This window comes from Anomaloglossus baeobatrachus, chromosome 3 (genome assembly GCF_048569485.1).
Source record: "Anomaloglossus baeobatrachus isolate aAnoBae1 chromosome 3, aAnoBae1.hap1, whole genome shotgun sequence".
NCBI classification, from domain to species: domain Eukaryota; kingdom Metazoa; phylum Chordata; class Amphibia; order Anura; family Aromobatidae; genus Anomaloglossus; species Anomaloglossus baeobatrachus.
The window spans coordinates 266,381,656-266,397,460 of NC_134355.1; the positions used below are offsets into that span (position 1 = coordinate 266,381,656).

General features: G+C 44.3%; 1 protein-coding gene across 1 annotated transcript in view; it reads right to left on the reverse strand.

The window, feature by feature from the left end:
* ECT2L (epithelial cell transforming 2 like) overlaps positions 1-15,805 on the reverse strand; it is a 94,751-nt gene that overhangs the window by 48,852 nt on the left and 30,094 nt on the right. Inside the window, exons 10-14 of the mRNA XM_075338244.1 lie at positions 15,035-15,127; positions 3,983-4,168; positions 3,778-3,881; positions 3,544-3,666; positions 1,696-1,785 (exon numbers count right to left, since the gene is read on the reverse strand). Of these exons, the coding sequence (XP_075194359.1) occupies positions 1,696-1,785; positions 3,544-3,666; positions 3,778-3,881; positions 3,983-4,168; positions 15,035-15,127 (596 nt within the window). The remainder of the gene's footprint in view (positions 1-1,695; positions 1,786-3,543; positions 3,667-3,777; positions 3,882-3,982; positions 4,169-15,034; positions 15,128-15,805) is intronic.

A 15,805-nucleotide genomic window follows, 5' to 3' on the forward strand; every position in this document is an offset into this window, starting at 1 on the left:
ACGTACTCCACCGCTATGGTCTCCGTTCCAGACGAGCCCGTAAGGTACCTTTACTTTCAAAGCGTCATGTCAAGGCTCGTCTACAGTTTGCACATGATCACTTGGAGGACCCTGAGACAGACTGGTTCAAGGTTCTCTGGTCTGATGAGACCAAGATCGAGATCTTTGGTGCCAACCACACACGTGACGTTTGGAGACTGGATGGCACTGCATACGACCCCAAGAATACCATCCCTACAGTCAAGCATGGTGGTGGCAGCATCATGCTGTGGGGCTGTTTCTCAGCCAAGGGGCCTGACCATCTGGTCCGCATCCATGGGAAGATGGATAGCACGGCCTACCTGGAGATTTTGGCCAAGAACCTCCGCTCCTCCGTCAAGGATCTTAAGATGGGTCGTCATTTCATCTTCCAACAAGACAACGACCCAAAGCACACAGCCAAGAAAACCAAGGCCTGGTTCAAGAGGGAAAAAATCAAGGTGTTGCAGTGGCCTAGTCAGTCTCCTGACCTTAACCCAATTGAAAACTTGTGGAAGGAGCTCAAGATTAAAGTCCACATGAGACACCCAAAGAACCTAGATAACTTGGAGAAGATCTGCATGGAGGAGTGGGCCAAGATAACTCCAGAGACCTGTGCCGGCCTGATCAGGTCTTATAAAAGACGATTATTAGCTGTAATTGCAAACAAGGGTTATTCCACAAAATATTAAACCTAGGGGTTGAATAATAATTGACCCACACTTTTATGTTGAAAATTTATTAAAATTTAACTGAGCAACATAACTTGTTGGTTTGTAAGATTTATGCATCTGTTAATAAATCCTGCTCTTGTTTGAAGTTTGCAGGCTCTAATTTATTTGCATCTTATCAAACCTGCTAAATCTGCAGGGGGTTGAATACTACTTGTAGGCACTGTATATTGTGCTCAGAGCAGCTTTATGATTTCATGTTTGCACTTGGCACTTTACAATCTCTGTATGCTGCTATTTTTTGCACTGTATCCACTTATGCACTCAGCACTTTATGACTATCTATTTATTACATGCTGTCATGTTGGTATTTTGTTTGTAATAGCTGCCAGTCAGGTTAATATACTGACATTTTTCTTGATTGTCTCCATACATGCTGCTGCCTTTTCCCCTGGGGTTACCATCTACTCCCATCCCCCCATTCTGTGTATTTTATGGTGTTTTATATGGCCATTCCCCCTTTTTTGTGTCTTGTCTATTTCACACAATTGAATAAAATTTGTCATTGTTTTGCACTATTTATTACTCCATGTTCTCTCTGTTTTTTTGATCCTGTCCTGAGAGTATGAGTCCATGCTGGGTGATTCAATGAGAGACTCGCACGAGTTACACGCGAGGCACTCACAAGTGTGACTCTGGCCTATAAGTAGAAATAGGTAAGTAAAAAAAACAGAACATATCCTGTCAATTTGCCTTCCCCACCCCAGCCCCGGGAGGTCCAATTAAGCAAAAAGAAAAAAAAAAACAGGCAGGGAATATGACAAAGAAGATTTTGTAGTACATTCTTTTTTTCTTTTTAAATATGAACGTTGTGTTTATTTTTCAGAAGCAAATTTATTTTGTAAAGAAAAATAAAATAAGGTAATTAGGTCTTTAGTATCCGCATATCAGAATCTGGTAATTTCCATGATATACACCATAGTTTATAGCATATGATAATAGCTACCAGCAGTGTCAGTCGTTGGAATGTGACGTCTGAATTCTTTTGGTAATGAGGAACTTTTCCACTTTGGTCAACCTCAACATCATCTTCCTGCTGCAAAAGACATCGGAACATATTTGTTTCTTGTCTTCAGTTAACGATTAATAAAACCTTCCTGGAATTGCTCTACAAATACTTGGATTCATAGGCACGCACATGTACGGATCTGCAAGTATGAAAGCAGTTTCTGTTTCAGAAAGCCTCTATCCCCATGTGCAGTTTGTAAACCTCTGCTTAAGGCCTAAGCCACACGGCATGAAAATCGGTGCGAGTGGAGTGTGATAAAAAAAAAAATCGCATTCCACTCGGACCAATATTGGCCTGTGTGTCAGCACCCATGAGCGATTATTTTCTCAGCCCTAATCGGACAGAGAATACAATCGCAGCATACTGCAAGTGTAATGCGATCCTTTTTTTTTCGCACCCATTCAAGTCTTTGGGGTGAGAGAAAAATCGCACTGCACTCACAGTACACCGGTGTACCGCGCGTGCAGAGCGAGAATCGCAATAGCCGGCTACGGAAGAGAGAGGGAGATAAATCCCTCCCTCCCCTCCTCAGCACTGGCCCACCCCTCCTCAGAGCCGGGCCGCGCCCCGCAGCTGAGGTCCGCTCGCACGATCGGACCTCAGTCGCAGGGACACTTGCATCACACTCACTCTGCTGTACTGCCAGCATGAGCCGAGTATCATGCAAGGGGATCGCAGTAATCCCCGTGTGGCCCCGGCCTTACTCACCTTCCCCAGGTCCACTGCTGCTATTCTCTACAGCACTGAGGTCACATCTTCAGATCTGCAGTCAATCAGTGAACTTAGCAGCTCATGTCATCTACTTGAGGAGAGCTGCTATCTTACCGCTTGGCAGCAGGGCTATCAAAGTGACAAGAGAGGGTAAGTTAATTAATTTATTTATTTATTTTAAAACAACTGCAGATGGGGTAAAGGTGTTTTCTGAAATCAGAAAACCCCTTTAAAGAGAACAACCTTCAGGGTTTTCATATATAAACTAAAACAAGTGCTATACTGACGCTAGGATGCTGAATGTAAGCATACCTTTTGTTCTGAGATTGGATGTTTTATTACAGTAATATTTGCAAGTGAAGTTCCCGCAATGCATTGCTATTAGACTGACAGGTGCAACATATGCAAGGGAATATGTGAGTCGGGTCTTGCCATCTATTCCCGCTCCTGTTTGTCTGTCTGCGCCAAAATTAACATTTATGACGGCGAAAGGGGGAGGAAGGCCAGGCAGGCAGACAGGGCTGGGAATAGATAGCAAGATTCAACGAACATATTTCCTTCCTGTTGCACCTGTCAATCAAAGAGAAGTGCATTGCTGGAACTTTATTTGCACATATTTCTCAAATAAAACCTCCAATCTCAGAACAGAAGGTATGCTTAGATACAGCATCTTAGTGCTAGTATAGCACAGACTTTACTTTATATATGAAAATCCTTTTGATTGGTTACCGTTAAGGTATATTCACACACAGGGTTTTTTTTAAAGTTTTTGGAACAGAAACTTTCCAAAATCGAGTGAATAACTCATAACTCAAAAACGTGACGTTTGCACTCGTTTTCTGCTCCAAAAACTTAGCAAAAAGTCTAGGTGTGCCCATAGTCTTAATATCTGGACATTCACAGTATATTTTTTGCCTGTATGAGATTATAGCTAACATCGTAATATAAAATTAGAAAGAAACCATATACAAATTAAAGGGGTTAACCATAAAAAAATTGTAATAGCAGAAAAACCTGAAACGTACATTACCATAAGGGTCTTCTATTGTTAACGTGTATATGTCTGCTAAGTACCTTCAGAAATGCTGACAGTGTATCATCGATGGATCCCTCTGATAACAGCAGCTGATGCCCGATCTCCTTGTTCTTGCTACATTTCTTTAACAGGTAAACAGAAAGGAACTCCAGAGGATGGTCCTTTGATTAAGAAAGGGAACAGAGAATAGAGACAAAATAATGTAATTCATTACCCCAAGTCTATTAAAGACTTTATAACTTGGGCTCTTGCCAGTTTATTTCATTACATACATTTTTCTCCTTAGCAAGTTCCATCAAAGCCTCAGTTAAAGCCTCACCAACCTCATTATTGGTTAGCACCTTTACCATGGGCATCGCGTCATACATGAACTGCCCTGTATGGCAAGAAAACATTACATTCATGATTCACACAGCGGTGGAAGGAATGTAGTGACCAAACATCAACAATGACTATGTTATACCGCAGGCGGATTACCTATTATCCTCCTGGAGACGTTCCTCTGGAGATCAGCAAGATACTTCTTCATTTCCTTCCTGACTGCCTGCAGCGCCTCTTCCATTACACCAGCCAGTCTGCACCAGGCTTGTAGTTTCACATCAGTGAAGTATGAAAAAGGAGGGGATCCATTCATTCGGGGGACAGGCAGCCATTCACTGAGGACTAATATTGAGATTATATTAATGCTGGCAGAACGTATTAGTATTACATTTTAATAGCTGGAGCTGAGGAGCTAAATGTAGGATGTGAGATCCACAGGAGGCTCCAGAACCAAAAGCTACGGTAATACTAGTCTAAAGACCATCATCAGGTTTAAAATGTCATTATTCAATATTACATGCACCCTATAATACTGATATAAGACACCCAAAAGAACACAAGCCTCCCAATACAAGAAGATATAACAAACATCCCATTAAAATTCTCTATGTAAAGATTAATCATTAGACTATAGGTGTGTCAGAAGTTTTTGCAATGGAATCTAAGGCTACCATGCGCACGCGGCGTTTTTTGTTGCATTTTTGCCACGTTTTTTGGTGCAGTTTTTTTTTTAATCCAATTAGTTTTTATTGAAAACACGGCAGATACAAAATCATACATGGTAATTTAAGAGAACAATTGTCAACTGCCCGCACATGAGGGCTCCATACATTAATATACTCCGAGACAATCCAGTTACAATTCCTCTGCCTTACACTTTAACCACACAACAACATGGGGAGGGAGGAGAGGGGAGGAAAGATGGGGACTTCATTCAAGTAAGGGGGAACAAGAACAAAGGGGGAGGGGAAGAAGGTAGGGTTGGGGGGGAAGTGGGGGGGGGGGTTAGTAGGGGTACAGGGTTAGATGCCTGCCTGCATTACCAACCCCAGTCCACCAGCCGGGGCCATCAACTCCTCCTAGATTTCTCTCATAAACTGCTGCCTCAGTCAGGGTCTCAATGCTTTAGCCCCCTGGCTAGCCGAGCCAGGGCTATAATTCCATCGGCTCTATCTCAACTGGGTGCTCTTTGCCCGGGGAATAGTTGTGTAATAGGTGTTGCATGGCTGGATGACAGCCAGGGTTCCCATATTGTAAGAATTCTAGTTTTTTGTTTTAGGGAGTGGGCAAGGCAGTATTCATATTGGCATTGTTGGTCGATCCTACTATATAACTCGGCTCCAGAGGGAGCTTCAGTGGCCTTCCACGAATGGCTCAGACACTGTCTGGCAGCTATTAGAATTTGCACAATCAGTCCCCTAAAATTCTGCGGGTACGAGTCTATGCCCAAATTCAGAACTGCCAGCCCTGGGTTGGGGTTGGTGTGCACACCTGTTATTTCACTAATGAGTCTGAAAACTGCTATCCAAAAAGGTTGGACCCTCGGACAGTGCCACCAACAGTGTCCCAGTGATCCCCTCTGGAGGCAGCCCTTCCAACAGAGCGGTGAGTAGTTGGGAATGTAATGCACCAATTTTGCCGGTGTATGGTACCAACGTAGATGCACCTTTTTCAGCTGTTCCAAATGGTTAATGCATTTTGAGGATCTTTGCACCCACTGCGTCGCAGTATGCCACGCCGAGGGGGAGGTGTTAATGCCTAAATCTGATTCCCATTTAGTCATGTATGGGAGCTTTTGCTCGTCAGAGGGGTTGTTCAACCATTTGTAGGTTAAAGAGATTCCCGGTTGCCTCATTAGTTTTTTAAACAATAGTGCCTTAACAGTGGGTAAGGTCAGGTTTGATCCCGGGGGTAATTTTGTGCTTAGAAAATGGCGAATCTGCAGGTGTTGATAAAAAACACCCCTTTAGGGAGGGGTGCTCCCGAAGTATATCGTTGAAGGGCCTAATCCCTGCACCATCGTAAAAGTCTGCCAAAACTCCAAAACCCGCTGCTTCCCATCTACTCAAATTTGTATATGGAATGTGGGATTCTATTGCTCTGAGCGAAATTTCTGACAGCGGGACCTGGATCTTAGGGATCATCTCACTGCGCCATATGGCTATCGATGCTGTCATAGTAGGGAAACACAGGGTGGACCTAGTACGTTTTAGATATTCCACCTCCATCAGTTTCCTCGTCGAACCCTGGTCTGTCAGAGAGTTCTCAAGTTAAACCCACCTATGGAAACTCTCCGTGTTCCACCATTCTTTGAGTGATTCTATAAGAGAAGCTTTATAATAGGCCATCACATTAGGCGTACCCAGACCTCCCATTCCATATGGCAGATGCATAATCTTACTAGCAACTCTAGCTCTTTTATTACCCCAAATAAACTTATTGGTCATCGACTGCAGTTTTATCAAATATCTATATGGAATTTTAAGAGGGAGACACCTAAACATATACAGCAGCTTAGGAAGGAACGTCATCTTAAAGGATTGAATTCTCGCCATCCAAGATAGCGACAACTTCTCATACCTGCCTAGAGCCTGACCCAAGTTTTTGAGTAGGTGATCGAGATTGGATCTGATGAGGGAATGGGTTGGTGTCAAACGGATACCTAGATAAGGGATACTGTCTTCGCACCACTGGAAAGGAAAGGCTGCCTCCAAAATCCTTCTGGACCTTGCGGGTACATTAAATGCTAGTACTAAGGACTTAGTGGCATTCAATTTGTAATAAGACACCTCAGAAAAGGTCGACAGGGTGGACATCACTGCTGGAAAGGAATATTCAAGGTTAGTACATGATATTATTACATCATCCGCATATAGACCCAATTTATGTTCATGCTCCCCTACCCTTATACCAGTTATGTTCGGGTTCACCCTAATTGCCTCCGCCAGAGGTTCCACCACCAGAGCAAAAACAATAGGGGACAGCGGGCACCCCTGGCGGGTGCCATTGGTTATAGAAAATTTTAATGAGCGAAAACCCGAGGCTAGAACTGAAGCATTTGGGTGAGAGTACAAGGCCAAAACAGATGACTTAATTCTTCCTTCAAAACCAAATTTCATAAACACTCTTTCCAGATATCCCCAGTGCACCCTATCAAAGGCCTTTTCGGCGTCGAGTGACAAGAATACACCAGGGACACCCGACTTCTCCATCACCCCAATTAAATCCAGCATCCGCCTGGTGCCATCTTTGGATTGCCTGCCCGCCACAAAACCCACCTGATCCGGGGCTACCAAGGAGGGGATTATTTTATGGAGTCTGGTGGCTACCATTTTTGAGTAAATTTTTAAATCACAGTTGAGCAATGAAATTGGTCTGAAATTCCCAGGGGTATCTGCCGTTTTCCCAGGTTTGGGTAGTGTAGTGATAACTGCTTCTAGGTTCTCTGAGGAAATAGTCCCGGCCATTTGCCACAAATTAAAGGTCTTTAGTAAAAAAGGGGCTAGAATAGAGGCAAATTGCTGATAATATTCATAGGGAAGCCCATCCGGGCCTGGGGCTGAGTTTCGTTTAGAAGCTCTAATGGTGTCCAAAATTTCCTGTATAGTAAAGGGAAGATTTAAAGATTCTAATTGCCGGTCTGAGACCCGAGGCAATTCCAGACCGTCCAAAAACTCCTGCATTTTTTCCGGTGTTGGCTGAGGGGTTTGCGGGTCATCCCTTAAATTGTACAGGGCAGCATAATACTTGGCAAAGGCGTCTGCTATCCCATTAGGGTGCCTTATAAGTGATCCGTCGGGGCCCTTCAAAAATTCAATTTTAGATTTAATTTCCCGTTTTTTTGTTCTTCTAGCTAGTAAGGTGCTGGCTCTATCCCCCATCGCATAAAAAGTTGATTTACTCTTTTTAAGATTATGTTCATATCTATACAACAGGAGGGATCGCAGTTGAAACCTGCAAGTAAGAATTTCCTTGGACAGTGTAGACGACGGGGAGGCCTTGTTAATAGTTTCTAAGTGTTGAATATGGGCTATAATTTCTTTAATTTCTGCTTCTCTTTGCTTTTTCAAGAATGATGCAGTTTTTAAAAACTGCCCTCTAATAACTGATTTGTGTGCAGCCCATAAGGTCTCGTCAGAGACCTCCCCATTGTCATTATGTCCAAAGTATTCCAACAGGCCTGCCACAACCTCCTCCTGAACGTTCTTTTGGTTCAGTAAACTAGTATTAAGTCTCCACTGAGGCACCATAAATCCACTAGTAGAGTCCTGTACAACCAAAGTTATCGGAGCATGATCCGACCATGTTATCAGACCCACTTCAGCACCCGTACACTTGTGAACAGTCTTACTATCCGTCAGGAAGAAGTCGATCCTGCTGTACGACCAATGCCTTGGGGAAAAGAAAGTATAGTCCCTTTCCGATGCATGAAGGTATCTCCATATGTCATGTAGATGAAACTCCGCGACCAACTGTTTCAGTTCCTTTCCTGACTTAGCGGACCCCGCCGAGCAGTCCATAGATCGGAAAACTGGAGTGTTAAAGTCACCGCAGATTATCTCTGACCCCTGTGCGGTGCTCCTAAACATCTGGAAAAATTTCCGGGCAAATGTTAGTTGAGATGAGTTTGGAGTGTAAATCGATGCCAAGGTATACAACAGCCCATTCAGGAGGCACTTTAGAATAATATATCTCCCGTCTGCACCATAGGTTACATGAATCATTTTGAAAGCCACAGAGTTTTTAATCAGGATAGCCACTCCTCCTTTTTTTTTTTTTTAGAGTCATTTGCAAAGAACATATGTGGAAATCTTGGATGTAGTAGCCTTTTATTGTCATCAGTAAGAAGGTGAGTTTCTTGAATACATGCTATATCACATTTGGATGCTATAACTTCTCTCCACAGCATGGATCTTTTTGCAGGAGAATTGAGACCCTTCACATTGAGAGACAGAAACTTAATACTCATGGTGGATCCCAGAAAGGACGATGTTTCCAGGCAGGCCGACTGAGAGGCATAGGGCAGGCAGAGGCAGGCAAGGAGGACCAGTTAGGGACGGTGCACGGGTGGAGGGAAAAAACAACAAAAACAAAAAAACTTGAATACTTCAGCTTCATCCTTACCGGACAGCTGGGAAGTACTTGCTCGCCATAGGCGAGAACAACAGAGGGCTTAAGTGACATCACAGGTCACATGAGAGCTACACACGCCTGCGGCTGGCGAGACTCCCTCAAGCTGGTTCCCACTCAGGATTGATCTTTTTCTTCTGAGCATCCCCCTGCTCCCGGCGTGAGTCTGAGTGCATTGTAAGGGGTAATCCCCAGGACTCAAGTAGTTTGCTCAGTTGAGGAGGGGACTGGCATACATGTGTTTTAGAATCCCTGAAGATAATCAGTTTCACCGGGAATCCCCATTTATAGTGTATGTCATGCTCCCTCAGGATTCTGGAGAACTGGGAAAATTCTCTTCTTTTTGCCAGAGTTGCAGCAGACAGGTCCGGGAACACCTTTAAATCATTAAATTCATCTGGGAGGATAGGGTTATCCCTCAGTATCTGGAGCACTGCTTCCTTTGTTTTATAAAAATGCAGTCGTGCCAGCGTGTCCCTGGGCAGAGTGGGGTCGATACCTTTAGGTTTAGGGATTCTATGTATTCTATCCACTATGAGATCTCTTTCTGTGTGTTCTGGGAGCAGTAGTTGGAGTAACTTGTGAAAGAAATCTGGCAGCTCTTTATCAGCTACTGACACAGGAATGCCCCTAATTTTAAGATTGTTCCTTCTGGATCTGTCTTCCAGATCCCCAAGCTTGTTTTTCAGTATTCCCACCTCCTCCTCTAGTGCTGTGTTAGCATCAATCAGATCATTGTGTGACTGAGCAAGTTCGGCCATTTTAGACTCCACATGGTCTGTACGGTCCCCCAGTGATTTGATTTCCTCCTTAACGTCTTTAATCATGTTCTTAAGATCCCTGAAATCCTCCTGCAGTGATGACTTCAGAGAACTGAGCATGGCTTGCAGCCTTTCCTCTTTTGGTGCAGTTTTGATGTCAGAAAGTTCTCACTTTTGACTTCCCAGCAAAGTCTATGAGAAATCAGATTTGCTGAGCACACATTGCAGTTTTTTGTCTGCAGTTTACTTGTCAAACTTCTGACAAATAAAATGCAGCATGTTCTATCTTTTTAGGACTCCCAATCCCTCGGGGTTGGCGGGGGATTGATGCCTGGTATGTGGCCGGATGCCAGTCCCCATATAATCAATGGGGACTAGAATCCGGAAAAAAGGGGTGGGAGTAAGCGCTTCATACTTACCGACTCACCAACACAGCTGTACTCTCCCGCGGCCTCTCATTCTTCTTCCCAGGCAAATGATTACCTTCATTGAATATGCACTGCTTTCCCCGCCCACCGGTGTCTATGATTGGTTGCAGTCAGATGCGCCCCGACGCTGAGTGACAGCCTGTCTGATGTGTTTATATCGTACAGTAAAAATAAATAAATTAAAAAATTGACGTAGGGTCCCCTCATATTATGATACCCAGCACAGCTACAGGCTGCAGTCTCCAGCTGTGTGCTTATCTTGTCTGTGTATCAAAATAGCAGGACCTGTATGTGGCTCTTTTTTTAAATTTACGTAAATAATGTTAAACACAGCGTGCAATCCCTCCCAATTTTGTTATCCAGCCATGATCAAGCCCATCAGCTGAGGGCTGGTATTCTCAGGCTGGGGAGACCCATTGTTATTGGGAGCCCCCCCGCCTAAAAACAGCAGCCTGCAGATGCCCAGAATTGCCACATCCATTACATGCGACAGTCCTGGACCTTTACCTGACTTTTCCGGATTGCCCTGGTGCGGTGGCAATCAGGGTAATAAGGATTTAATGGCAGCTCTCAGCTGTCAATAAATCCTAGATCAGTAATGTGAGGCGTCTATGAGACCCTCCATTACTAATTTGTAAGTGAAAGTAAATAAACACAAACACCAAAAAAATCCTTTATTTGAGATAAATGACAAAAAAAATCCTCTTTCACCACTTTATTAACTCCTAAAACACCCCTGCAGGCCCAACATAATCCACACGAGGTCTTATGATGATTAAAGCACTGCTACATCTGAATTCACACCGAGCAGTCATAGAACATGAATGTCCCCTATGAGCTTCAATTAGAGACTGAGCCGCTCGATCGGTGGTGACGTCACTCAAGTTAGCCGCGGTCACAGTTGGAGGTTCCCACGGTCCTTCACCTGCAACCACAGGTAATTTGACCTCAGATGATTTCAGTGACCTCACCTGAGTTCATTGAAGTCCCTGAGGTCAGATTACCTGCGGTCACAGCTGGAGAACCATGGGAACGTCCAGCCGCTGCTAACCTGAGTGACGTCACTGCTCATTGTGGCTCAGTTCCTGCCTGAATTTACAGTGTGCGGAAGATATCCAGAAGTGCCATCAGTTCACAACTGTCAGCAGGCCCACCTATGCCCATTTAGTCTGTGGGCACATGTTGCGTTTTTGACACTCAGTTTTCATGCCATGAGATGTAGAAATAGTGCAGAAATTTCTGCACCAAATATTTAACGTATGCACATAGCTTTACTGTTTGGAGAAATAGGCCCATAAGCGGTCTTCATGGAAAAATTGCAGCTAAAACCCATACCTTCAACATGGATACAAAGCCAAGTGACTCATCTGTACATGGAATCATAAGAACTGTGGTCTAGAAAAATGGCAACAGGTTCTCTGTTTTAGGTAAAAAAAAAATGTGGTTGTGATAGACAGCAGTTTCTTTGCTGAAGGGTTGTAGAGCTATACAATAATTTATGTCTGTAGGCAACTGTGAGGCATGGTGGAGGTTCCTTGCATTTCAGCAAATGGAAATTGGAATTTTGTCAGCATTAATGTGCGACACCCTGACATCGCAGGTAGTCACACAATAGGCCCCCGCATAACACCTTCCCTCACCTAGGTTACATACAGCCAACCTGAAACCCTAGCCACCACCCTCAAGGCAAGACAGGCACACCAGTGGGTGGGACCAGGCGGTTAGGAAATGCCCACCTAGGGGTCTAGATAGCCCGGGGCGGGAAAACAGGCAGAGCAGATCAGATTAGAAGGAGTCTGGAGTTCAAGCTGAGAGGAGTGGAGGCTGGGGCTAGGTGTAGCTCCAGCGGAGGTGAAGCTCAAGTTGACAGGCGCCAGGGTCGGAGCCCTGGTACCTTGGCTAGGTGGCAGATGGTGGTCTCCGTCAGCAGGCGATGGGAAGACGGCATCCGGATATCCGAGGTGGACCGGGACAGGGTTGGAGCCCGCCGGTACCGACACCAGAGAACCGACCCGGAAACTGTGCACAGAGGGGGTACTTAGTTCCGGTCTTGGCTTCAGGGTCCAACGGTCTAGCTAATTAACCAATTGAGGGCAGGATTTTAGGTCCTGTCCCAACCAAAGTCCCAAAAGCAGACAACCACCCACAGAGAGGGAGAGGGCAACCACCAGGGCCCGATAGATCCCACCGGTCAGAGTCAGCGGGCACAGCTCCTCAGGTACACAACAATCCGGGAGCGGACTCCAGTGTTCCATACTGGGAAGTCCAACACAAGCAAACACAGTGCAGAGGGAAAAGACGGCGACTACCAGCCCAGGTCGGGGACTAGAGTACAACCGGCCGTGGCGGCCGGCCACCAGCACCTTGATTTACCAAAAGACTCATGTGATTTATTCAACTGTGAGTAACCAAACATCCCCTAGTACGTCCGGGCATGCAGACCCTGTCATCACCATTCCCTGCACAGAACCACTGGGCCCCCGGGGCAACCATCCCTACCCACGGAGGGGTTAACATCCAGCTGCCATTACATCTCCCCCTGGGGTGTCCCACAACAGCAGTGGTGGTGCCACCTTTCACCACACACCGTGGGTGGCATCACGAACTGAATACAGCCAAGCCCGTACAACTACGTTCTCCTTTTCATTTGGCGTGTCCGCGTGACCCCCGAGTCCGGAGGATCCCTTGAGCCACACAGCGGGTCCGGATCCAAGCAGCCCGGCTGCTACAGGCGTGGGGGCGGCACAAATGGAGTCCTCAATGATGAGAAATATAGACAGATACTCATCCATTATACAAGACCAGCAGGGAAGTCTCAAATTTATTCTGCAGTAGGGCAAAAACTCCAAACATACAGCCAATGTCATTAAGAACTATCTTAAGTGTAACGAACAAATTGTGGTTAGTTCCCCAAGATGTTTTGAACAGCCTCTCTGCCGAGTTTCTTCAAAAACTGTGTCATGTGGACCTAGAAGATTGATGCCATTTGAATCATTCACTTTGCTTTTTCTAAAGGCCCCTTCACATATAAGTTATTCTGGTATGGTACATATGTCACCTTTTTTATATGTACCAGAATCATGGACATACGCAGACCTATCTAATCTATAGGTCTGCGCACACATCCATGTTTTTTCATGCATGTGTGTCCGTGTGGCATACGTGTCCGCGCATTCTGCACGGAGTGAAATCCGTTTTTCTCTGGCACGACTGATGTCACAAGGACCACACAGTAGTGTGATCCGTGTGACACGTACCAGAAAAAGCACGTGTCTGTGAAATTAAATGATTTTCTATGCTCACCTGTCTCCAGTACTGCTGTCTTGGGGCGCTGCTGTCACTTGCTTCCAGGCCCGCTACATATTCTCTTCTATATTCACCGCATACCCAAAACAGCATTGCGGGAGACATCAACACCACGGACAGCAGCGGCATGGAGAGGTGAATATAAAGTTCCTGCTCTCCGTGTGCTATCACAGATAGCACACGAAGAACACACGTGTGCCAAAATCACAGCGCTTGGAGAGCCATATGCACCTTCAATACGTCAGTGAAAAATGTGTGTGTTTTTTCATGGACGTGTGAAAGAGGCCTAATAGATAAGAAAACTATTAATACTTCTATTTTTGAAAGCATTCTTACTTTGTAGGATTTTTTCCACACTTACCTAAAACTTTTGCACAGTACTTTACTAATAAAAACTAATAGTATAAAATCCCAGAAAAAACTAAAAAAAATTCTACACAACTGCACAAATGAAGTAAAAATCAATATAAGAGACTGCAAATGCAGAATTGTTCTATTTAAAGGGACTGTCAGCACTGGATGACTGCTCAAACAAGCACATGCACTCAGTGCATCATGGAGGGGCCAAATATTTAAGTGCACCTTCCCACCTGCTTGTTTTCCTTCTATCTCCTCATTTCTCTGGCTCTATAAAGCCAGAGCTGTCAAAGGAAAAGGCGGGATGGAGATAGAGGGAAAACAAGCAGGTGGGAAGGAGGATTTTAAATGTTTGGCACCTCCAATAGTGCACCAAGCACCTTTACTTGTTGGAACAGTCACCCTGTTCTGACAGAGTCCCATTAACTCCACAGCATGTTGATTCTATTGACAATTATTAAACAGGCTTTTATCCTTCTAATGGGATGAAATATCTATGTACATTTCCATAGCTAGCAGATTTTTCTGCCACATGTACAGCTATCTTCTTTTGCTAACGTTTTGGGTTGTTTTTTTTTTTTTATTTTATAAATTATTGAATTGATGATTTTTGTATACATTTGGCATTCTCTTTCTAGGATTTTTAAAGTAGCTTGAAGAAACTCAGCTATAGAGCACTAAAGACAAAGCCTTAAACATAAGAAGCTAAGGCTATGTGCGCACGTTGCGAACTGTCACTGCAGAAATTTCTGCAGTGATTTGAACAGCACACGTGCGCTTCAAATCGCTGCAGAAACAGTCCGTAATGAAAAACAAAAAAAGCCGATTCCATGCGCTCTGACTGCAGCCCCTCCCATAGAGAGAGCAGGAGCTGCATGCAAAGCACAGGAAAGAAGTGACATGTCACTTCTTAGAACGCACGCTTCTGGCAGCAGCCGAACCGCTGCGCTCTAATACGCCACGTGCGCACGACTCCTGCACAATCTCCATAGATTATGCTGGGGACGCAGGAGACATGCAGTTACGCTGTGGTGCAGATCGCAGCGCAACTGCATGCAATTACGCAACGTGCGCACATAGCCTTATGGTTATCTGAACTTTTAGATCATTGTAGTTACATGTGGAGGATTTTTCTTGTAACATTAATATAGTGATTCAATGATTTTTAGGTGCTCCTCCTACAAATATAAAAAAACAATTAATAAACATTTCAGGCCGAAACTTACTATGATGAAAGGATCCAGTTGCAATCCCGGTTGGCGAACAAAATGGGACTCCAGCTATCCGAGAAAGATGGCCAAGGATTTCATTTCCAGATTCTGCAATGCAATGTAAAACATAAGGGCAGATTATAATCTGTACATGTATCATAGTGACAATTAGAGCACAGATCACATGGCACGGAGAAGCTAGAAGAATGAGTGAAGATTATATACAAAGTATCAATAATCTAAATATACATTAATCTAATGGCACGTCAAGAGTGGAAAATAAGGAAATATTCTAATTTATTGGATTATTACCAAGCAGTCTAGAGGAACAGTAACTTTACGTGAAACAGCTGTTGTCTTCAGTGTTCTTTGGATTATGGAACCAAAATAAAAGGAAACTTAATTACCTTAGATCAATTGTAAATACTGGATTGTGGGACAGTCACAAAAAGAGTATATACAATTTACTCCCCCATATAACTATATAGATAAAAACCAATAGACTGGTTCAGCTAAGATTCTCATGTGTATGGGGCTCTGCCAACTGGTCTTCGAGGAAGATGCCAATCAGGCACATTTGATTTCAGACTGCGGGTCACTTTGTTCGCCCAACAATAAGCCACCAGCAGAGATGTCTGTCTCTGTTGGCTTCTTTTTCACAGAAAACATAGGAGCGCCGAATAAGAGCTCCTGTATATGGGGAAGATGGCCGATTTGGCAGTTGGATAAAGCATTGATCGGCCAACTGACATCTAATGTCTCACTTTATTCCACAACCTGTTGAAA